This window comes from Salvelinus alpinus, chromosome 10 (genome assembly GCF_045679555.1).
Source record: "Salvelinus alpinus chromosome 10, SLU_Salpinus.1, whole genome shotgun sequence".
NCBI classification, from domain to species: domain Eukaryota; kingdom Metazoa; phylum Chordata; class Actinopteri; order Salmoniformes; family Salmonidae; genus Salvelinus; species Salvelinus alpinus.
In genome coordinates, this window is record NC_092095.1 from 54,547,442 (window position 1) to 54,566,077 (window position 18,636).

General features: G+C 42.0%; 1 protein-coding gene across 3 annotated transcripts; it reads left to right on the plus strand.

Moving 5' to 3' along the window:
• The first annotated feature begins 6,470 nt into the window (after positions 1 to 6,470).
• On the plus strand, positions 6,471 to 14,600 carry LOC139532264 (ras-related protein Rab-9A-like). 3 transcript variants are annotated; one of them, XM_071329663.1, is made up of 5 exons: positions 6,471 to 6,547; positions 6,798 to 7,003; positions 11,046 to 11,169; positions 13,017 to 13,054; positions 13,613 to 14,600. In XM_071329663.1, the coding sequence occupies exon 5, from the start codon at positions 13,689 to 13,691 to the stop codon at positions 14,292 to 14,294; it is 606 nt and encodes a 201-aa protein (XP_071185764.1). In that variant the 5' UTR covers positions 6,471 to 6,547; positions 6,798 to 7,003; positions 11,046 to 11,169; positions 13,017 to 13,054; positions 13,613 to 13,688; the 3' UTR covers positions 14,295 to 14,600. The 3 variants fall into 3 exon arrangements, with proteins under 3 accessions (XP_071185764.1, XP_071185763.1, XP_071185765.1); XM_071329662.1 differs by lacking the exons at positions 6,471 to 6,547; positions 6,798 to 7,003 and adding an exon at positions 10,191 to 10,250; XM_071329664.1 differs by lacking the exons at positions 6,471 to 6,547; positions 6,798 to 7,003 and having other exon boundaries at positions 11,020 to 11,169; positions 13,617 to 14,600.
• Positions 14,601 to 18,636: the final 4,036 nt, after the last annotated feature.

The following is an 18,636-nucleotide window of genomic DNA, read 5'->3' on the forward strand; positions in this document are numbered from 1 at the left end:
GGGGGAGGCAAAACAGACAGCAGTACAGTACATTCAGCCTTTGTCCTGTCCTCTTGAGAAAAGTAATATGTACACAGTACCAGTCAAAAGTTTGGACACACCTACTCATTCAAGGGTTTTTCTTTATTTGTACTATTTTACATTGTAAAATAATAGTTGAAGACATCAAAACTATGGAACAACACATATGGAATCATGTAGTAACCAAAAAAGTGTTAAACAAATCAAAATATATTTTAGATTCTTCATGTAGCCACCCTTTGCCTTGATGACAGCTTTGCACACTCTTGGCATTATCTCAACCAGCTTCACCTGGAATGCTTTTCCAACAGGCTTGAAGGAGTTCCCACATATGCTGAGCACTTGTTGGCTGCTTTTCCTTCACTCTGTGGTCCAACTCATCTCAAACCATCTCAATTGGTTTGAGGTTGGGTGATTGTGATGCCAGGTTATCTGATGCAGCACTCCATCACTCTCCTTCTTGGCCAAATAGCCCTTACACAGCCTGGAGGTGTGTTGGGTCATTGTCCTGTTGAAAAAACAAATGATAGTCCCACTAAGCTAGTGGTTAGGTCCTTGGGCCAGTAACCGGAAGGTTGCTGGATTGAATCCCAGAGCTGACAAGGTAAAAATCAGTTGTTCTGCCCCTGAGCAAGGCAGATAACCCACTGTTCCCCGGGCGCCGAAGACGTGGATGTCAATTAAGGCAGCCCCCACACCTCTCTGATTTAGAGGGGGGTTAAATGCAGAAGACACATTTCCGTTGAATACATTCAGTTGGACAACTGACTAGGTATCCCCCTTTCCCAAAACGCAATCCAGATGGGATGGCGTATCGCTGCAGAATTTTGTGGTCGCCATGCTGGTTAAGTGTGCCTTGAATTCTATATAAATCACAGACAGTGTTACCAGCAAAGCACCATCACACCTCCTCCTCCATGCTTCACGGTGGGAACCACACATGCGGAGATCATCTGTTCACCTACTCTGCGTCTCACAAAGACACTCAAAATTTCAAATTTTTCCCACCGGTCTGATGTCCATTGCTCGTGTTTCTTGGCACATGCAAGTCTCTTCTTCTTATTGGTGTCCTTTACCAGTGGTTTCTTTGCAGCAATTCAACCATGAAGGCCTGATTCACGCAGTCTCCTCTGAACAGTTGATGTTGAGGTGTGTCTGTTACTTGAACTCTGTGAAGCATTTATTTGGGCTGCAATTTCTGAGGCTGGTAACTAATTAACTTATCCCCTGCACCAGAGGTAACTCTGGGTCTTCCTTTCCTGTGGCGGTCCTCATGAGGCCCAGTTCCATCATAGCACTTGATAGTTTTTGTGACTACAATTGAAGAAACTTTCAAAGTTCTCGACATTTTCCGGAATAACTGACCTTCATGTCTTAAAGTAATGATGGAATGTTGTTTCTCTTTGCTTATTTGAGCTGTTCTTGACATAATATGGATGTGGTATTTTACCAAATAGGGCTATCTTCTGTATACCCACCCCTACTTTGTCACAACACAACTGATTGGCTCAAACGCATTAGGAAGGAAAGAAATTCCACAAATTAACTTTTAACAAGGCACACCTGTTATTTGAAATGCATTCCAGGTGACTACCTCATAAATCTGGTTGAGAGAATGCCAAGTGTGTGTAAAGCTGTCATCAAGGCAAAGCGTGGTTACTTTGAAGAATCTCAAAAAATATATATGTTTTGATTTGTTTAACACTTTTTTGGTTTCTACATGATTCCATATGTGTTATTTCATAGTTTTGATGTCTTCACTATTATTCTACAATGTAGAAAACAGTAAAAATAAAGAAAAACCTGAATGAGTAGGTGTGTCCAAACTTTTGACTGGTACTATATATACAGACAGATACCTTTCAATCTGTATCTTCTACAGTCATCATATACAGCTTCATGCATCTAATGCAAATCTAATATTATCCAATAGCTCCTACAGTATATACATTTTGTAACACCTTTATGTGTGCAAATTCTGATATGTTCAAGTACACTGCCCACAAAAGTATTTGAAGTCCAACCCCCCCCCCCCCCCCCCCCCCCCTCGGTTACTCATACAGTACATATCATGAATATAAAATGTGCTTGCATTCTGAAGTGACTGTAAGTAACAGGCCAATGCAAACCATAATCCAACAACCATGTTACTTGTAGTGGAATAGTCTATGACACACAGGGTGTGACCGTACAAAACAAAGTGCCACTGTCAGACCACTTATCAGACCTTGGTTATCACACCTGTGTACACACATTCATATACGTAAATGTGTTACCACGACTGATAAAGTTCCTTCTATGTCACTCCCTTCCCTTGGAATACAGATGAGGCTGGACTTTCTGTTCTCTTCAAGTTAGGAGAAGTGAAGGTTGTGTAGTACGAGTAGGTAGCCTAACGGTTCACAGCGTTGAGCCAGTAACTGAAAGGTCGCTGGTTCAAATCCCAGTCACCTAGGTGAAAAAAATCTGCTGATGTGCCCTTGAGCAAGGCACTTAACCCTAATTGCTCCTATAAGAGTGTCTGTTATATGACATGAATGTGAGTGATTGAGTGTGGGGAAAGTATTGTTGCAATTTGCAGCAACAGTAGACTGAGTGTCTGTTGAAACGATGAGGGTGCCTCTGGTCTCACTATGGTTGGAGTATGCAAAATAAACAGATACCTGATACACACACAGTACCAGACAGATTCCCCCCTAAAGCATTTCATTCATACCACATCACAGTGACCATGAATCAACCGTAAACCTCCAGATACATCATATGACGAGCATTGGAGGCGTTACTTTTTTTGTGTGTACGATTTAATACATTTTCTTTTTCAAACAATACACAACGAACACATGCAAACAACAGCACACAGACGCACACAAACATCAACGATATCACACCTACAACTCCACACGGTCTACATGGTCTAAACGGCGCCATTTTGTTTCTCTCTGACGCCCAACATTTAGATAATAAAGCATTTGACCTTTCCATTTTATTAACGATGAAGGATTTGGTTGATTTCCAATTTTTAAGTATACATTTTTTTTCAAGATGATTAACGAGAAAAGTATTATCCAACCCATCAGGCATAGGAGGCATTACTAACTTCCTTTGCATGCCCTTTTTGGATATCTCTAAGCATTGTGGGAGGATGTGGTCGATTGTGTCTATAAGGACTCTGGTGGGCTGCGGCTTCCCGTGAGACCAATCATCTCTCCGATGGGAGTTTATGGGAAAACAATGTGATGAGTCACCACAGTGGCAAATCGTAAATACACTGTACAGCCAATCGGGTGGACATGTGTTAAAAACCACAGCAGTGGCTGAGCAGAAACATCATCAACATTTTCCTTCTCAGAAAATACCTTACCGTGATCCGAGGCCTACGGTGAGCAGGATGGATCAAAATACATAATTCAAACAATGTGAGAGTGGCAGAGATCAATACTTTCGATTCTAAGTGCAATCATTCACATTCACTTGACAATGGAAAGGCAGTAAGCATCTGTATATATGCATTCAGTCAAGGGAGTAATGGAATATGTTAATCAATTGTGCAGCGCACTTGAAATGAGTCATTCTTTCACCCAGATTTCCCATGGACTGTTTTGATATCGTCATCTGAATTGTGAACCATGCTGTGGAGCAGGGGTACTCAACTCTTACACTACGAGGTCCAGAGCCTGCTGGTTTTCTGTTCTACCTGATAATTCATTGCACACACCTATTGTCCCAGGTCTAAATCAGTCCCTGATTAGAGGGGAACAATGGAAGAACGCAGTGAAAATAGCTTTGAGGTCCAGAGTTGAGTTTGAGGGCTGTCGCGCCTCAATGCAACTTAATACAAGCGGAAAGCAGACACAGTAGGGGGGAAAAAATGAAACACAACACACTGTACCAGTTAATAACAACAAGTAGGACAGGGGATATCTCTTCTCAGCTATTTCTGGATTAAAAACAATAACGTCTCGTCAGACCGACTGAAACATCCCCCCCACCTCAGACATAACAGTCTATAGTTTAGTCTCGCTGGCTGTTTGTGGAGTCTCATATACTGAGGCATGGGCGTTAGGGGGGGGAGGGGGGGGGGGGGGTCAAACATACAGTAACAGACAGGCGGTCCAATAGTATCCTGAGATGATGTACTCGTGTCTCGTGAGACTCTTTGTTAGTAAACACACAGATGCGTAGAGTTCAGGCTCAGCGAGCAGGGGTGAATCCCTTGTGGGATAACAAAATCTGTCACACACACTAACCCGCCCCCTCCCCATCCCTGTTGTCTGTCTGCTCTCAAGTTCACTGTGCGTGCGTGCGTTTGTGCGCGCGCGTGTGTGTGTTGGCCGGAACAGTCAGCCTCCCCCTCCCTTCCTGTACACTGTGTTGTCTGCAATACTGACTGAATCCATCTCTCCAGTCTCGCCTAACAGACTGATGCAGAGATGATGCGGTTATATCACTGCTGTAAGTGAGTCTAAAGTGAACTGGCTTAACAGACATCATGACACATTCAACATAGACACAATCCTTTCACTAAATGTGATTAGCAAATAACATAAATCCTTTTCAGAATAAGTTCCATTTAAAAAAAATTATGACTACTGTCAGAGTCCTTAGCAAGCTGGCAGCAGGGAGAAAATGAAACGTTTGTGGGAGGTAAATTGGTGCAGGCAATGGTAATATTTGGGTGTAAGGGATGGGAGCTTTGGGACTGGTCACATTCCTTTTCTACCTGCTCATTCTGTATGAGAATCTTCATGCTTTAAAACAAGTTCCCTCCTTATGAGGTGTCAAGCAGAGACGTTGGATGTGGTTGTGTGTGCGCATTTGGGTGATGGAGGAGGAGACACTGTGACAAAGCACATTACGCCATCACGTCTATCTGATACAATCATAAGGCAGAGAGCGCCTCCTTGTGGACATAACACATCTGAGCACCGTTATCATCATCACTACCATCTGGTAAAATTCCATTCCCACGTACAAGGAACGCACGAGTGCAGGGAGGACGGACTGCGGTAGCGGGCCAAGCAAATTATTCAATAAGATCCAAAAGAGCCTGGTGCGGGTTTTTAGGAAGTCCAGTCATTCCTGGTTGCAGTTAGAACAGCACACTGGGGCTAGTCGATGTTGTGGTAGGCCTACAGCTGGTTTTCCCCTTGACTAATCAACAGACCAACCTGACTCCACCCATCTCCTTCCCCATACTGTAGCATGATAAGGGTGAGTTTAACGTGTTCTGAGAATTCAGTTTTATTCCCCACTGATCCTTTGTATTAAAATAATTATAATATTCATACACATAACCTATGTATACCTGCTGTAAACAGTACATAGGAGGCCTAAACATATAGGTGTGGCAAGATTTTATGAGAACATTGAGTATTGTAACTATCACCTGCATGTAGGCTTTCAGAGAAAAGGTGAAACTCTCCCTTAGTTTTTTGAAAAGGTCATCTTGTATTCATCAAATTAAAAATAGAGCTAAATCCCCACAACACAAGGGCTCACTATACCAATTACAGGTTCCCAATACCTTTACTCTGCTTACCTTCTATGGCCAATGATTCCCAAATTTGGGCCCCAGGACCGAGGTTGGGAATCCCTGCTCAAGAGCATAACTGCATGAATATAAAAAAATCTATTTCTCTTCAATGCAAACCATGGCGTCATGGAAAAGCAATGCCAAAGGTTGAAGTCAGTGTTTAATTATTTTTTTTTATTCATTTATTTTACTATTTTCGTTTTTGTTCTTTTACATTTAAAAAATAAAAAGTCAGTAGTTACATACAACCCATTCTCTGTTAACGGACTAAACGCATTGTGCACAGCTACTTGTGTAATGTAGCCTAGGTAAGTTATACCATTAAACACACTGCCCATTCAATAATAAAAGTTAAATAAAATAAAATCAATAAAAATGATAACAAATGAATAATATAATGTATGCCACATTCACACAGTCATTGTGTGTTAAACTTGATCCTGGTTTACTGTACAGGTTTACTGTACGATGCCACACCTTAGCAATGCCTACTGCTCTAACTATAGACCTACCAGTATGTGGCTTACAATATTAATGCAACACAAACATTTACCTTTCGTCTTTATGTCATACCAAACAGGGAATAGCTCAAACATTCATCTAACACCTGTCGCTTTGCAAACTGTTAGCTTTGAAAGTTCCCAAGCGAGAGAAGGGGAAAAGATCCTCATGCCTATTCTACTTTAACCATTTTACTATTTGCCTGGCGGCAAACTTGCTAGCCACTATTTCACATCCCAGATGTCATGTGCCCGTTTCCACAGTTCTCCCTCAACTTGCTCACTTTATTACATAACATAAAGTTATTCCATTTCACAACTGACAGACTTGCCTCATCTTGCTTGTATACTTCCTGTTCTTAGCTTTCGTTCATTGGCTGCATTGCAGAAAAAGTAACTGGTTTCAGCACTGTTGCTTAAGAGAATGCTCCAACATGTCATCTACTCTCCACAAACAACTCCACAACAAACACTTTTATGGCTGACCAAGGTGTGACCTCAAAACAATACTTTAAAACAATGTGATATGGGTAGATATGGCTTTATTTATATAATATTAATTATTATTATGTATTTTCTACCTAATACGTTTTTCAACCTAGCCTACAATATATTTAATATAATGGAAATGGAAACATACATGGCAAAAAGTCACATGAACATATTACAATCAAAGATTTTCTATTATATTGACAAGATAGTCGAGTGAACGCTCTAACAATGGAAATACTTTTCTTCAGAGATGGAAGCAGGCGGGAGGAGTCACGATCAGGTGGGATCATTCTAGCCAATGAGAGGGCAGATTCACCCTGTTACAACATTGCAACAAGTAACAGTTGGACACGGACTGACTGAGCGACGCCCTCTTTCGGAAAAGGAGATCTGGTTTGGAAAACAAAACAAATATGGTGGCTGACAGCTCGAGAACTGCAATTCGATTCGAGTGGTAGGCTGTGCTGTAATTTTCGAACCGAAAAGGGGTATGAATAACGTTTGGGGCATTTAAATTATATTTGGTGTGATAGAATTTAGCTAACATATTGCATCAAAGCTTCCTTTTCCCAATATACATTTTAGTGTAGCCTGTCCTGAAGTGCATTAGCTGCATTTTAGAATCTGGTTTCAAAATTCTGTACAAATGTGTCTGCCACACTTCAAAGCATTGCATAAAAAATGTATTAACTGCAGAAATGTTTGTAGGCCCAAGGGTTTCCAATGCCAATAACAAACAAAATGTCATGACCCTACAAAAGCTGTAGCCTAAATTGCATTTACATATCAATGTCTTTCTCCCGCCACAGTCTCTAAGAATATGACCACAAAACAGATCACTCATCATGCTCTCCAAATTGACATATTTAACAGGGTGGGTAACTATGGCAACATTATACCTCTCCTGCCCGCCCTTGATAATGCCTGTGTGACTTGTGAGCAGCTGCAAGGCACAGATATCGTCAGGATCCTTTACAGAGTACAGACTCCTCAAAACCTGCTCAGACCATTCAGTGAAAAAAACTGCCAAGCACCTGTTGTCAAAATGGAAGAAACTCCACAGCCACCCCTATCACATCTCAAAGGAGAAGGGAAGCAAAGAAGAATTGACTGTCGTTGGAGAGAGTATGCTGGCTGATAAAGCTTGTCTGGCAGACAGAGGTGGCCTAGCTGCTGGTGATGCTAGTAAACCAGTGGAGATGGGTGCGTCTGGTGAACATGGGGTTTTCCATACTGGGTCCGAGAACAGAACACTCACAAATGGGACCAAGTGTGGGAGAGCTAAGGGAGAAGGGGTGACATCGTGGCAGGCAGCTGGTGATTTGTCTTCGGGGTCAATTGTGCCCACCCTCTCAAAGCAGTCAGAAACTCCTGCCACCACTTCCCTGGGTAACCCTCCCCCTGTAAGGGTTCCTCTGAGTCGGCTTTGAGGACAAAGTGTATCCAGCTCCTCCTTGGTGCCCTCAATCCAGAAACTTCCAAGGAGGCAGAGGGGAAGACTGCAGATCTGGCCCGCGTCATAGACGTGCACATCCACGCGCTGCACCGTGCAAACAAGGCCAAATACAAGGCCTGCATCAGGGGTAAGGTGGCCAACCTAAGGAACCCCAAAAAGGGCCACCTTCGGTGTGGTCTCCTGGGCGGCAGCCTGGGGCTGGACGTCTTCGCCGGGATGTCTGTGGAGGAGATGGCCAACGAGGAGCTCCAGCGGCTGAGGGAGGAGTGCTCGTCGCGGGGGGTGAGCGAGAGGCAGCTCCCCCAGGGGGTGTAGGGGACACCCACCCAGAAGCTGCGGTGCAGGAGGTGCGAGGGGTCGGACTGCAGGGTGACGCAGGTGTCCCGGGTACGGTGTTTCTGCCAGCGTGGGTTCGCCAGGCCACCGCAGACCAGGATGCCATGACCTTTGTGACCTGTAGCAGGTGTGGGGAGCAGTGGTACCACAGCAGCATGTAAAATGCCTGCTTTGTTTTTGTCGAGATCCTGCTGATATGTCTTCTCCCTATCAAACTGAATAATGTCATGTTTTAATGACAGAAATTAAGAATTACATTTAACATTTTACCACATAATTATGTATGCATTAAATTGTCATTAAACTTGCTGAGCTACATACTGTACTACAAATGTGATTCTCTTTTTTTTACAATTTCTTTCTCATTTGGCATTAATAGGTACCGTGTGTTTAGCATGGGGTCTGTTTGTGTGTGAGAACACAAGATGTAGTCCCTATGTTGACATTTCTGTTGAGCTGCAGAGTAAGACCCATGTGGCCTTCTGTGGTCATGTGACCCTGTGAGCAGCACAAGGAGCATGTGACCCATTAATCAGCCCATGATACAGCTCCGGCAGGGTCATGTCTAGAAGGGATACAGCTTATGTCAAATTGATGTCAAAAGTAGATTTTTATTTTAGCTAACCATTTTCCTAACCTTAACCTAATCTGCTGCGTAAGTTCTCAAGTTCTCGTAACCTGCTACGATCTCAATTTTGAGATAAGCTGTATCCCATCTAGAAAAAACCCTCCAGCCGGGGTCTTGCTGATCTCCCATGATCCTTCACTTTCTAGCCCACAGCCAGTGCTAATGACTCAGCAGCCCATCATTGTGATGACAGTGAAATCTTAGTATTCCAGAAAGATCCAGGCTAGTTGGACAAAGTTAGCTTAATGAGTTATTCTCTGTGGGCAGGGATAGGGGTTTGAAGATATATGGAATGGTAGAAGAATTGTATATTACATAAGATTATAATAAATGGTTATATTGTTAAAGAATGTTAAAGTTATATTGTTAAATGGGTATATCTTTCATTGAAATGGCCATTGAACAGCAGGAAATGTAAGATTATAGTATATGATTTGTTCTCATCAGTGTTTTTATAATGTGTCTGTACACATTACAGAGACATCTGTATCAGAGTCATTGGAGATATTATGTTTTATCAATTTAATTAAGTTTGTGTTTCAGTATATCAGTATGTCATGTGTATTTTCAAGTAGTGTCTTTTCCAAAGTCCATGCAGATCCCTATCTTATTGATAGTCTCCATATTTATAGCCTTTAACTTTTCAATCATTGTCTGATAACTTTCTTTCTTTGAGACACACACACATGCTCAGACAGTATGTGTGTACTGTGCATGGTGGTACTTACAAACATACACACCTTCACAATCATTCACATTCACACGGTTTAATACATTGTTTGTGCAGGCTTTTCTGCCCATCCCCACACTGATAATATTTCAATAGATAAACATTATCAAGTGGAAAGTCCACATTCTCCTATCTTTCAAAGAGCACACTATTGCTGATAATGTACATTGAGGTACAGCAGAATACAATGTAGGGGAGAGTGGGATAAGTTTGAGCCAAAGGGGTAAGTTGAGCCACCCTTGTTTCTAGGGAAACCATACACAAAATGTATATTTTTACCAAATATTTAGGACGAGGTCATCATTTCATGGAGTCTGTTAAGGAAGAAACCACATGAAAAAAAGTGGTCAGCAAGTTATGTGCAAGAAACTGATTTTCACCAAGTCATATGACTTTGTGTTAGAGGTTTCATGATGCTCGTATCTAAACCAAAGTAGATCATTTTAAGATTGTTCTTTACATCAGTTGTGGTCAATATGAGGTCCTAAACCTAGCATGGAATTGCATCCTTGAAGCTGTGTGGGCTAAAATAGTCAAATGTTTGCCTTGGGGTAAGTTGAGCCAATGGTTGAGCCAATGGCAAGTTGAGCAAATTGAAGTGTTTTCTTCCCAGGCATAATGCAAGGCATTATCGCTGGGATATGAGATAGACCAGGCCCTGTTGTTATGTTAAAAGTGTAAAAAACACATCAAATTGTTTGTTAGGTGTTAAGCCTGCAATGTGAATTTGTGTAGACATGGTTTTAAAAAGGTAGTGGTAATATTTCATTCAGTACAGACATTTGTAGGCGGCTTAATTTACCCTCTCCCGGGGCTCAATTTACCCCATAATACAATTTATCTTCTTAAAATCTGATTTTAAACCTAAACTTAACTACACCGCTAACGTTATGCCGAACCCTAACCTGAATTTTGACTTTTGTAGCCAATTTTGACTTTGTGGTTGTGCTATCTAGTGGAAACCATATTCTTGTCACAATGGGGCTTGGCTATCCCTGACAAAATGCAGTGTTTGAGTGATTGACTGTGTCATTGACTAAAAGATTGCTATAACATATGATGTAATTAGCTGATCCTTAAAAAACCTATCCATTGTGTTGTAAGATCTGACATGTTTAAGCAACTCCTGGGCAGAGGAACGCGCCCATTGTATAGAATATTACAGTGACGTCATCACAATATTGCCAGAGATGTTTTGTATGGGCATTTGCCATGGCCACATTCAAAAGCCATGACGCATCAGTGTTTAGAATGTCAATTTCCTGCTATACTTTTATATACTTTTTCAGTAGTAAAAGCACAATTACACACACATTAACAGCTTCCTTTATCCATTTTGCCCACAGTAGGCGTGACAAACGATCGGTCATGTGAGCGTCAGTAGCGCCATGTCACCGGGAAACTGCTCGTGAGGATTTTGCAAAGGGATGGAGTGGTATGGCACCGCCGAAGTACATTATAAACAGCAAGGTACAGTTGTAACACATTCATACTGTTCGTAGCTAGATATTTCAGACTTTCACATTTAATGTTAACTATATGTGTTTTACCAATTAGCCTAGCCAGCTACATGAAGCCAGCTGATGTTTAAGCTACGCGCATGATTTCACAGACTACGTGGTTCATGGCAAGCGAGCATTTGGTAATTTCGAGACAACTGGGAACTGGAAAAAACGAAGTCACCATGAGTCAGTGATCTTCAGGTCGGAAAGTCGGAGCTCTAAGAAAGATGCCCAAGTTTCCGAATTGTAATTTCGAGTTGGATGACAGTTCAAAACGATATTTCCCAGTCAGAGCTCGTTTTTCCCCAGTTGTATTGGACACATTGAAGTCAAGGATGTCCGAGTTCACAGTTGTTTTGAACGCGGCAAGTGATTTACCGTATATTCACTAGCAGTCTTTATTCCTAGTGTTTGTTTGTTATTTAGGCCATGGGAGTCCGCTATACTTATTCCATACGACAGTCTTGTTGTTTACCTGCTAATCAGCCTACAGTAATACCAAAGCAAGTTTGTTTCAAATGGCCTATAGCTATAGCCTACGTCCCTTTTCAGATAATGTTCGCGATGGATATGTGTTCACTTTTATCCAAGTGTGTCATCAAACAAACATTCCAAGCTTCTGCGCATGTCCTATCCAACCAAGTTCTCTGTTGGCTAGTGATGGATGTAATGCTGGGGATAGGACCAGATTGTCTTGTTCTACAAATCAATGGTAGGATATTTTAGGAGGGCTCTCTGTTGAATAGATAGAGCATTACCATTTACCATAGTTAAAAAGAAAAAAAATACCATTGATTACCATGCTGATAATGCTCAAACAGTATATATATTTTTTCTAACTGAACAGTTGGCCTAATTCCCCTTTAAAGTGTGTGTGTGTGTGTGTGTCTGTGCGCGCCAAAGCTGCAGAAAGGCAGCATAACAAAGGTGCAGTCAGTCAGTGTCCTCTCTCAGTCATTAAATTCAATGTAGTTGGCTGAGGCGGCTAACAATAGGCAAAGTCTTCAACCAATTTGACTAACAGGACTGACCTACTTGGGCTGATTAGCCCATTTCACTACCCTTTTGGATGTTATTATATCATTATGGAGAGAGGGCTAGAGAAGATTTCTGAAGTAGTTAACTCCATTGACTAGAGGTCAGTGGTGCAAGTCATTTCAATTTAGTGACACCGTGTTGTCAGAGTATTTGAGGAGGCTGCTGAACACTACCTCAATCCGAGACAAGACATTGATGGATTTATGTGATGGAGAGGCATTGAGGGGGTGATAGTGATATTTCTCTACTCATTGTCACCCCATTCATCACCAACCAGATAAGTTGGAGCCCTGTTTAAAACTGTCACTGGAAGAAGGCTCAAACAGGTCTCACAGGGATGTTAGGAATTGGATGATCGGATTTTCTGTTTCTTATCATTATTATTATTATTTTTAAATATAATTAATAGAATTGCAAGTGGGTTGACCCACCTGGTCTCTTGGACTAATTTGGGTCTTTGTTTGTTTAAGGAAAACATTCATCTTTACTTTCTCAGCAGCGTGCAACGTCAGTCATTGCTTAATGGCAGAAACATTGAACCCGTCAGTGTGTTCGTGTGTTACTGGATTAATAACCGAGGCCTACAACAACCTGGAATTCCAATACCCATATCAGACATCCATTAGACTAATAGGGTTGAAATGAACGACGTTCATTCTAATTTCAGGAACTTAAAGGCCTCATTAAATGCACGTCATGGAATCCTTTGATATGGTCACGTAGTTCATCATCGTCATGGTATTAGTCTAACATCCTACCTTCTGTTTTTTCTAACAGGTGCTGAATTAGGCTATGGTTTGCCCTGATGCGTAACGGTAAGAAATGGCATGTGTTGCAACAATTAACAATGTATTACTGTAACTACCTCTTCTTGTGTCCTTACACAATGCATTCCATACTCTACGGTACTACTGTATTGTGGTAGGCTAAACTAAGTTTTAGGCCTATCGTTGTCCACTGTACAGTCGACCAAACTCGCCCCACGTATTTAATGCATCGTGTCTGCTCTGAAGCCGAGCTTTATGCATGCACAACGGTCTTGTGGTGTGTGTGGCCTGTGGCAACAGCTTTGCTCATGTGATTCTCTAAGATATGCTCATCTGATCATTGTCCATGTGACACATGCTGAGAATATTACAACTCCTACAACAGTTAATGTCGGGCAGGAAAATGTTACGTCTTCATTGGATAAGATATCAGCTACTAGACTGTATAGCATTGTGACTGATTTGACTTTAGCTGACTACAGATGAGGTACTGCGTTTATATTGTTAATCTGTGTTTCTTAATCTTATTTTCTTTTCTCAGACAGTTAACAGAGCAATCAATCAGTTGATTGATTAAACTGAATGACTATGTCATCTATTTGTCAGGTAGCAGCAGCGCTTCCCAGACCATCTCCCCAGCCAGCTACTCCACCAACCCTTCAGCCCAGGCCCAAGCCCAGCCATGACAGCCAAGTCATCCCTGCTCAAGGTGATCCTCCTGGGGGACGGCGGCGTGGGCAAGTCCTCCCTCATGAACCGCTACGTCACCAACAAGTTTGACACGCATCTCTTCCACACCATTGGCGTGGAGTTCCTAAACAAGGAGCTGGAGGTGGACGGGCGCACCGTGACGCTCCAAATCTGGGACACGGCGGGCCAGGAGCGCTTCCGCTCGCTCCGGACACCTTTCTACCGTGGCTCCGACTGTTGTCTCCTAACCTTTAGCATGGATGACAACCAGAGCTTCCACAATCTCAACAACTGGAAGAAGGAGTTTGCCTACTACGCTGATGTCAAGGAACCCGAGAAGTTCCCATTCGTGATCCTGGGTAATAAGTTGGATGTGCCAGAGAGGCAGGTTTCGGGCGAGGACGCCCGCCAGTGGTGCCGCGAGAACGGCGGCCACCCGTACTTTGAGACGAGCGCCAAGGACTCGACCAACGTGGCGGCGGCGTTTGAGGAGGCGGTGAGGAGGGTGCTGGCGCAGGAGGAAAGGGGGGAGCACCTCATCCCCACGGACACAGTGGACCTGCACAGGAAGCCGCGCTCTGGCGCCTCTTGCTGCTGAGGAGATGTAGGGTTGATTACCTTTATTTGACTCTTAAAGGCCCAATGCAGCTGGGCAAAAATTGCTTTTTAGCAAAAAACTATTTCTCAAGCAAGAATATGGCTAAGACTGGGAAAACTAGCTGTTATTGGAAGAGCGGTTTGGAACTGTCTTTGTTATTGGTCTATTAACCAATCAACCACATAGTGATGTCACCATGGAAAGCTGAAACTCCAGCCCATGCAAACCTGCTGATTTTATAATGTCCTGTGTAGATTGTATTTTCAACCACCAACTATCAGGAAATAAACTGATCCAATTTTTTAAGTTTTTACAGTGTTTGTTATACAATATGAATTTTGACTGCACTGCGCCTTTTTAAAGAGACAGTAGGAGCTAATTTGAACTTCTGCTGCCCAATTCTGGCCAACTTGGCTGTAACTTGTGAGTACTCATGATACCAATGGCCACCTGGTTCCAATTCTCCTTTTTAGCTGTGGTTAATGCATTCGTTCTGCTCTGTGCTCCTCCCTTGGTTTACACGACTGCATGTGCACGCGGACACACAGCCTGTTCATACACACCGACCCACAAAGGCTATATAAGTTTCATCATACACAGGAGTGCACATAGTTGGGCCTGCTTTTGGCATTCCTTTGTGCTGGCGAGAGTGTGTGTGTTATCAGTGACCACTACGATCAAGAGATGACTTTGTTGTGCATTCCTCCTGCCAAGAGTTGCACTACTACTGTGCTGAAAGACACATACAGTAATGACTAAATATTTACATTTTAGTCATAGCAGACGCTCTTATCCAGAGCAACTAACAGTAGTGAGTGCAGTACATTTTATGTACTTCTTCATACTGGTCCCCTGTGGGAAACGAACCCACAACCCTGCCGTTGCAAGCGCCATGCTATACTAATTGAGCCACATGGGAAATATTACATTGTCATCCCATCTATTAAATGGGCTGAATGTGCCAAATTAATATTGTTGGTGGTTAAATCGTATTTTGTAGTAATGTTAGTGGTGGTAGTCAGTACACAGGCTAACTGAACGACAGTATGTGTTGGGGTAAAACCAGATGGTTCTGTCCAGTCTACATCATAGTACAAATGGAAAGAAGATTCCAGTCAAACCCATTTCTCTGATTATTCTCACTTCATGGGCTGAGTTTAAACCCACTCAACCCAGCCATGCAAATTTTGGCTATGTGAATTCGAAGCCGTTCATTGGCTGGATCACGTACTCTATAGTGCAGACCAACGTTGAATGGACTCCCATCAACATCCATAAGTATGTCCAGCATTCATAATGACCGTAAGAGCTTTAACATGTTTAATCTCATCCCATTTCCAGATCAACCGTCAAAAGCCTTTTTATAGCCATGTCAATGTGTGTTCGATAGGAATGTCAGCTCACTGAAGCATGTAGATTGTTTTTTTTAGCTACAAAAACATTTAGCTTTAATTTATTTTCATTTATTTACAGTCACTCACTATGCGAACTAGTGCACCCGAAGCCTCAGGATATAAGTGCATTAGCTAGCATAACTGTTCTCGGAGAGTTTGGAAATGAATGGCTTTTTAATGTTATATTGCCTGGAACTGGACTAACCATTTAGGAATGGAGCAGCAAACCCAGGGCCATTGCGCCACAGTTTGTGATAAGTAGGCTATTAGCTGACTTGTGCTAACATGAGTTCTGTGTACTGTAGCCCCAAGGAAACCAGTCGTAAATACATACCAGCTGTTTCTACATTTTGCTGTAAAACAAGACCAACCATGACACTAAAAACTGTAGGCCTATTGTAGTTTGTTTTTATGTAAAAAATATATATATATATATATAGTTGGTAATTTGACAAAAGACAGTGATGTCACCAGTATTCAAATGTGAACCAGTAATTTCTACAGCAGGGTTCCCCAACTGGCAGCCACACCAAGTTTTCTGAGCATATACAGTACCAGTCAAACGTTTGGACACACCTACTCATTCAAGGGTTTTTCTTAATTTTTTACTATTTTCTACATTGTAGAATAATAGTGAAGACATCTAAACTATGAAATAACACATATGGAATCATGTAGTAACCAAAAAAGTGTAGATTTTACATTCTTCTAAGTAGCCACCCTTTGCCTGTATAACAACTTTGGACACTCTTGGCATTCTCTCAACCACCTTCACCTGGAATGCTTTTCCAACAGTCTTGAAGGAGTTCCCACATACGCTGAGAACTTGTTGACTGCTTTTCCTCCATCTCAATTGGGTTGAAGTTGGGTGACTGCGGAAGCCAGGTCATCTGATGCAGCACTCCATCACTCTCCTTCTTGGTCAAATAGCCCTTTACACCGCCTGGAAGTGTGTTGGGTCATTGTCCTGTTGAAAAACAAATGATAGCCCCACTAAGCACAACCAGATGGAATGGTGTATCGCTGCAGAATGCTGTGGTAGCCATGCTGGTTAAGTGTGCCTTGAATTCTAAATAAATCACAGACAGTGTCACAAGCTAAGCACCATCACACCACCTCCATGCTTCACGGTGGGAACCACACATGTGGACATCATCTGTTCACCTTCTCTACGTTTCACGAAGACACGGTGGTTGGAACCAAAAATCTAAAATTTGGACTCATCAGACATATTTCCACCGGTCTAATGTCCATTGCTCGTGTTTCTTGACCCATGCAAGTCTCTTCTTATTGGCCTTTAGTAGTGGTTTCTTTACAGCAATTTGACCATGAAGGCTTGATTAACACAGTCTCCTCTGAACAGTTGATGTTGAGATGTCTGTTATTTGAACTCTGCGAAGCATTTATTTGGGCTGCAATTTCTGAGGCTGGTAACTCTAATGAACTTATCCTCTGCAGCAGAGGTAACTCTGAGTCTTCCTTTCCTGTGGCGGTCCTCATGAAAGCCAGTTTCATCATAGCACTTGATGGTTTTTGCGACTGCACTTGCAGAAACTTTAAAAGTTCTTGAAATTTTACGGATTGACTGACCTTCATGTCTTAAAGTAATGATGTACTGTAATTTCTCTTTGCTTATTTGATCTGTTCTTGCCACAATATGGACTTGGTCTTTTACCAAATAGGTTATCTTATGTATACCCACCTCTACCTTGTCACAACACAACTGATTGGCTCAAACATATTAAGAAGGAAATAAATTCCACAAATTAACTTAACAAGCCACACCTGTTCATTGAAATGCATCCCAGGTGACTACCTCATGAAGCTGGTTGAGAGAATGCCAAGAGTGTGCAAAGCTGTCATCAAGGCAAAGGGTGGCTACTTTGAAGAATCTGAAATATTAAATATATTCTGATTTGTTTAACACTTTTTTGGTTACTACATGATTCCATCTTATTTCATAGTTTTGATGTCTTCACTATTATTCTACAATGTAGAACATTTTTTAAATAATGAAAAACCTTTGAATGAGTAGGTGTGTCCAAACTTTTGACTGGTACTAATATATATATAATAATTTTTTGTTGGACATAAGACTGTAAAAACACTGGCAAGTGTGTGATTTTTTTTATTTGGAAATCTGTTCCAAAGTATTCCCACGCATTATAGAAAGATACGTGTGATCGTATACAAATGTAAGCAAGGTTTGAAATTATTGTTATAGTCATATTCGATCTTTGGGCTTCTTGTGGTCAATTTGCAGTCAAAAAATAATTGACCATCCACTCAAGAAAAAAAATGGTCCTGTTCCAGTGTCTTGCATTAAAACATGAACCACCCTGAAACACTATCAATACGGTCTTAAAATGTATGTTTTTGTGTGTTGAAATAAAGTTGGCCATTTTAAACCTATGTTGAAGTAATGTGCTCCATCTGTGGAGTGCGTTTTGGTCTTCCACTGACCACTGTACTGTCGGTCAACTGTAGGCCAAATACACTGCTATCCTAATTTGTGCGGACCTCCTCCTTGGAGTGCAGGGTGAAGTTGCCCCTAGGCGGTGATCTTGGGTCAGTTTTGTATTTCCCCCACTAATGGTTAAGCTTACGATTGGGGGAGGGGGAGTGGATCCTAGATTTGTACCTAGGGGAAACTTCGCCCCGGAGCTTTCCTTGGTCTTAAATCAATGGTTTTGGACTACCATTTTAGGAAATGAACAATGCTACATTTTCCCACCAGGTGGACTCAGCATCTCACAAAACTCTACAAAGGCAACACCCCAAGGTTGTCCCATCACTGTGGTTGAGGGTGAGCGCTGGGGGCGCTTTCAGCAGGACGCAACATTTTGGAACGTTCAGATAGCCTATTTCTATGTAGAACAAACACGCCTCTCTGATACATAGAATAAGGAATCACATCAGCTATATAAATGGCATTTCTATCTGCAACA

Excerpts from the sequence above, each read along its gene's own strand:
- LOC139532264 (XM_071329663.1), top strand. The coding sequence starts at position 13,689 with ATGACAGCCAAGTCATCCCTGCTCAAGGTGATCCTCCTGGGGGACGGC.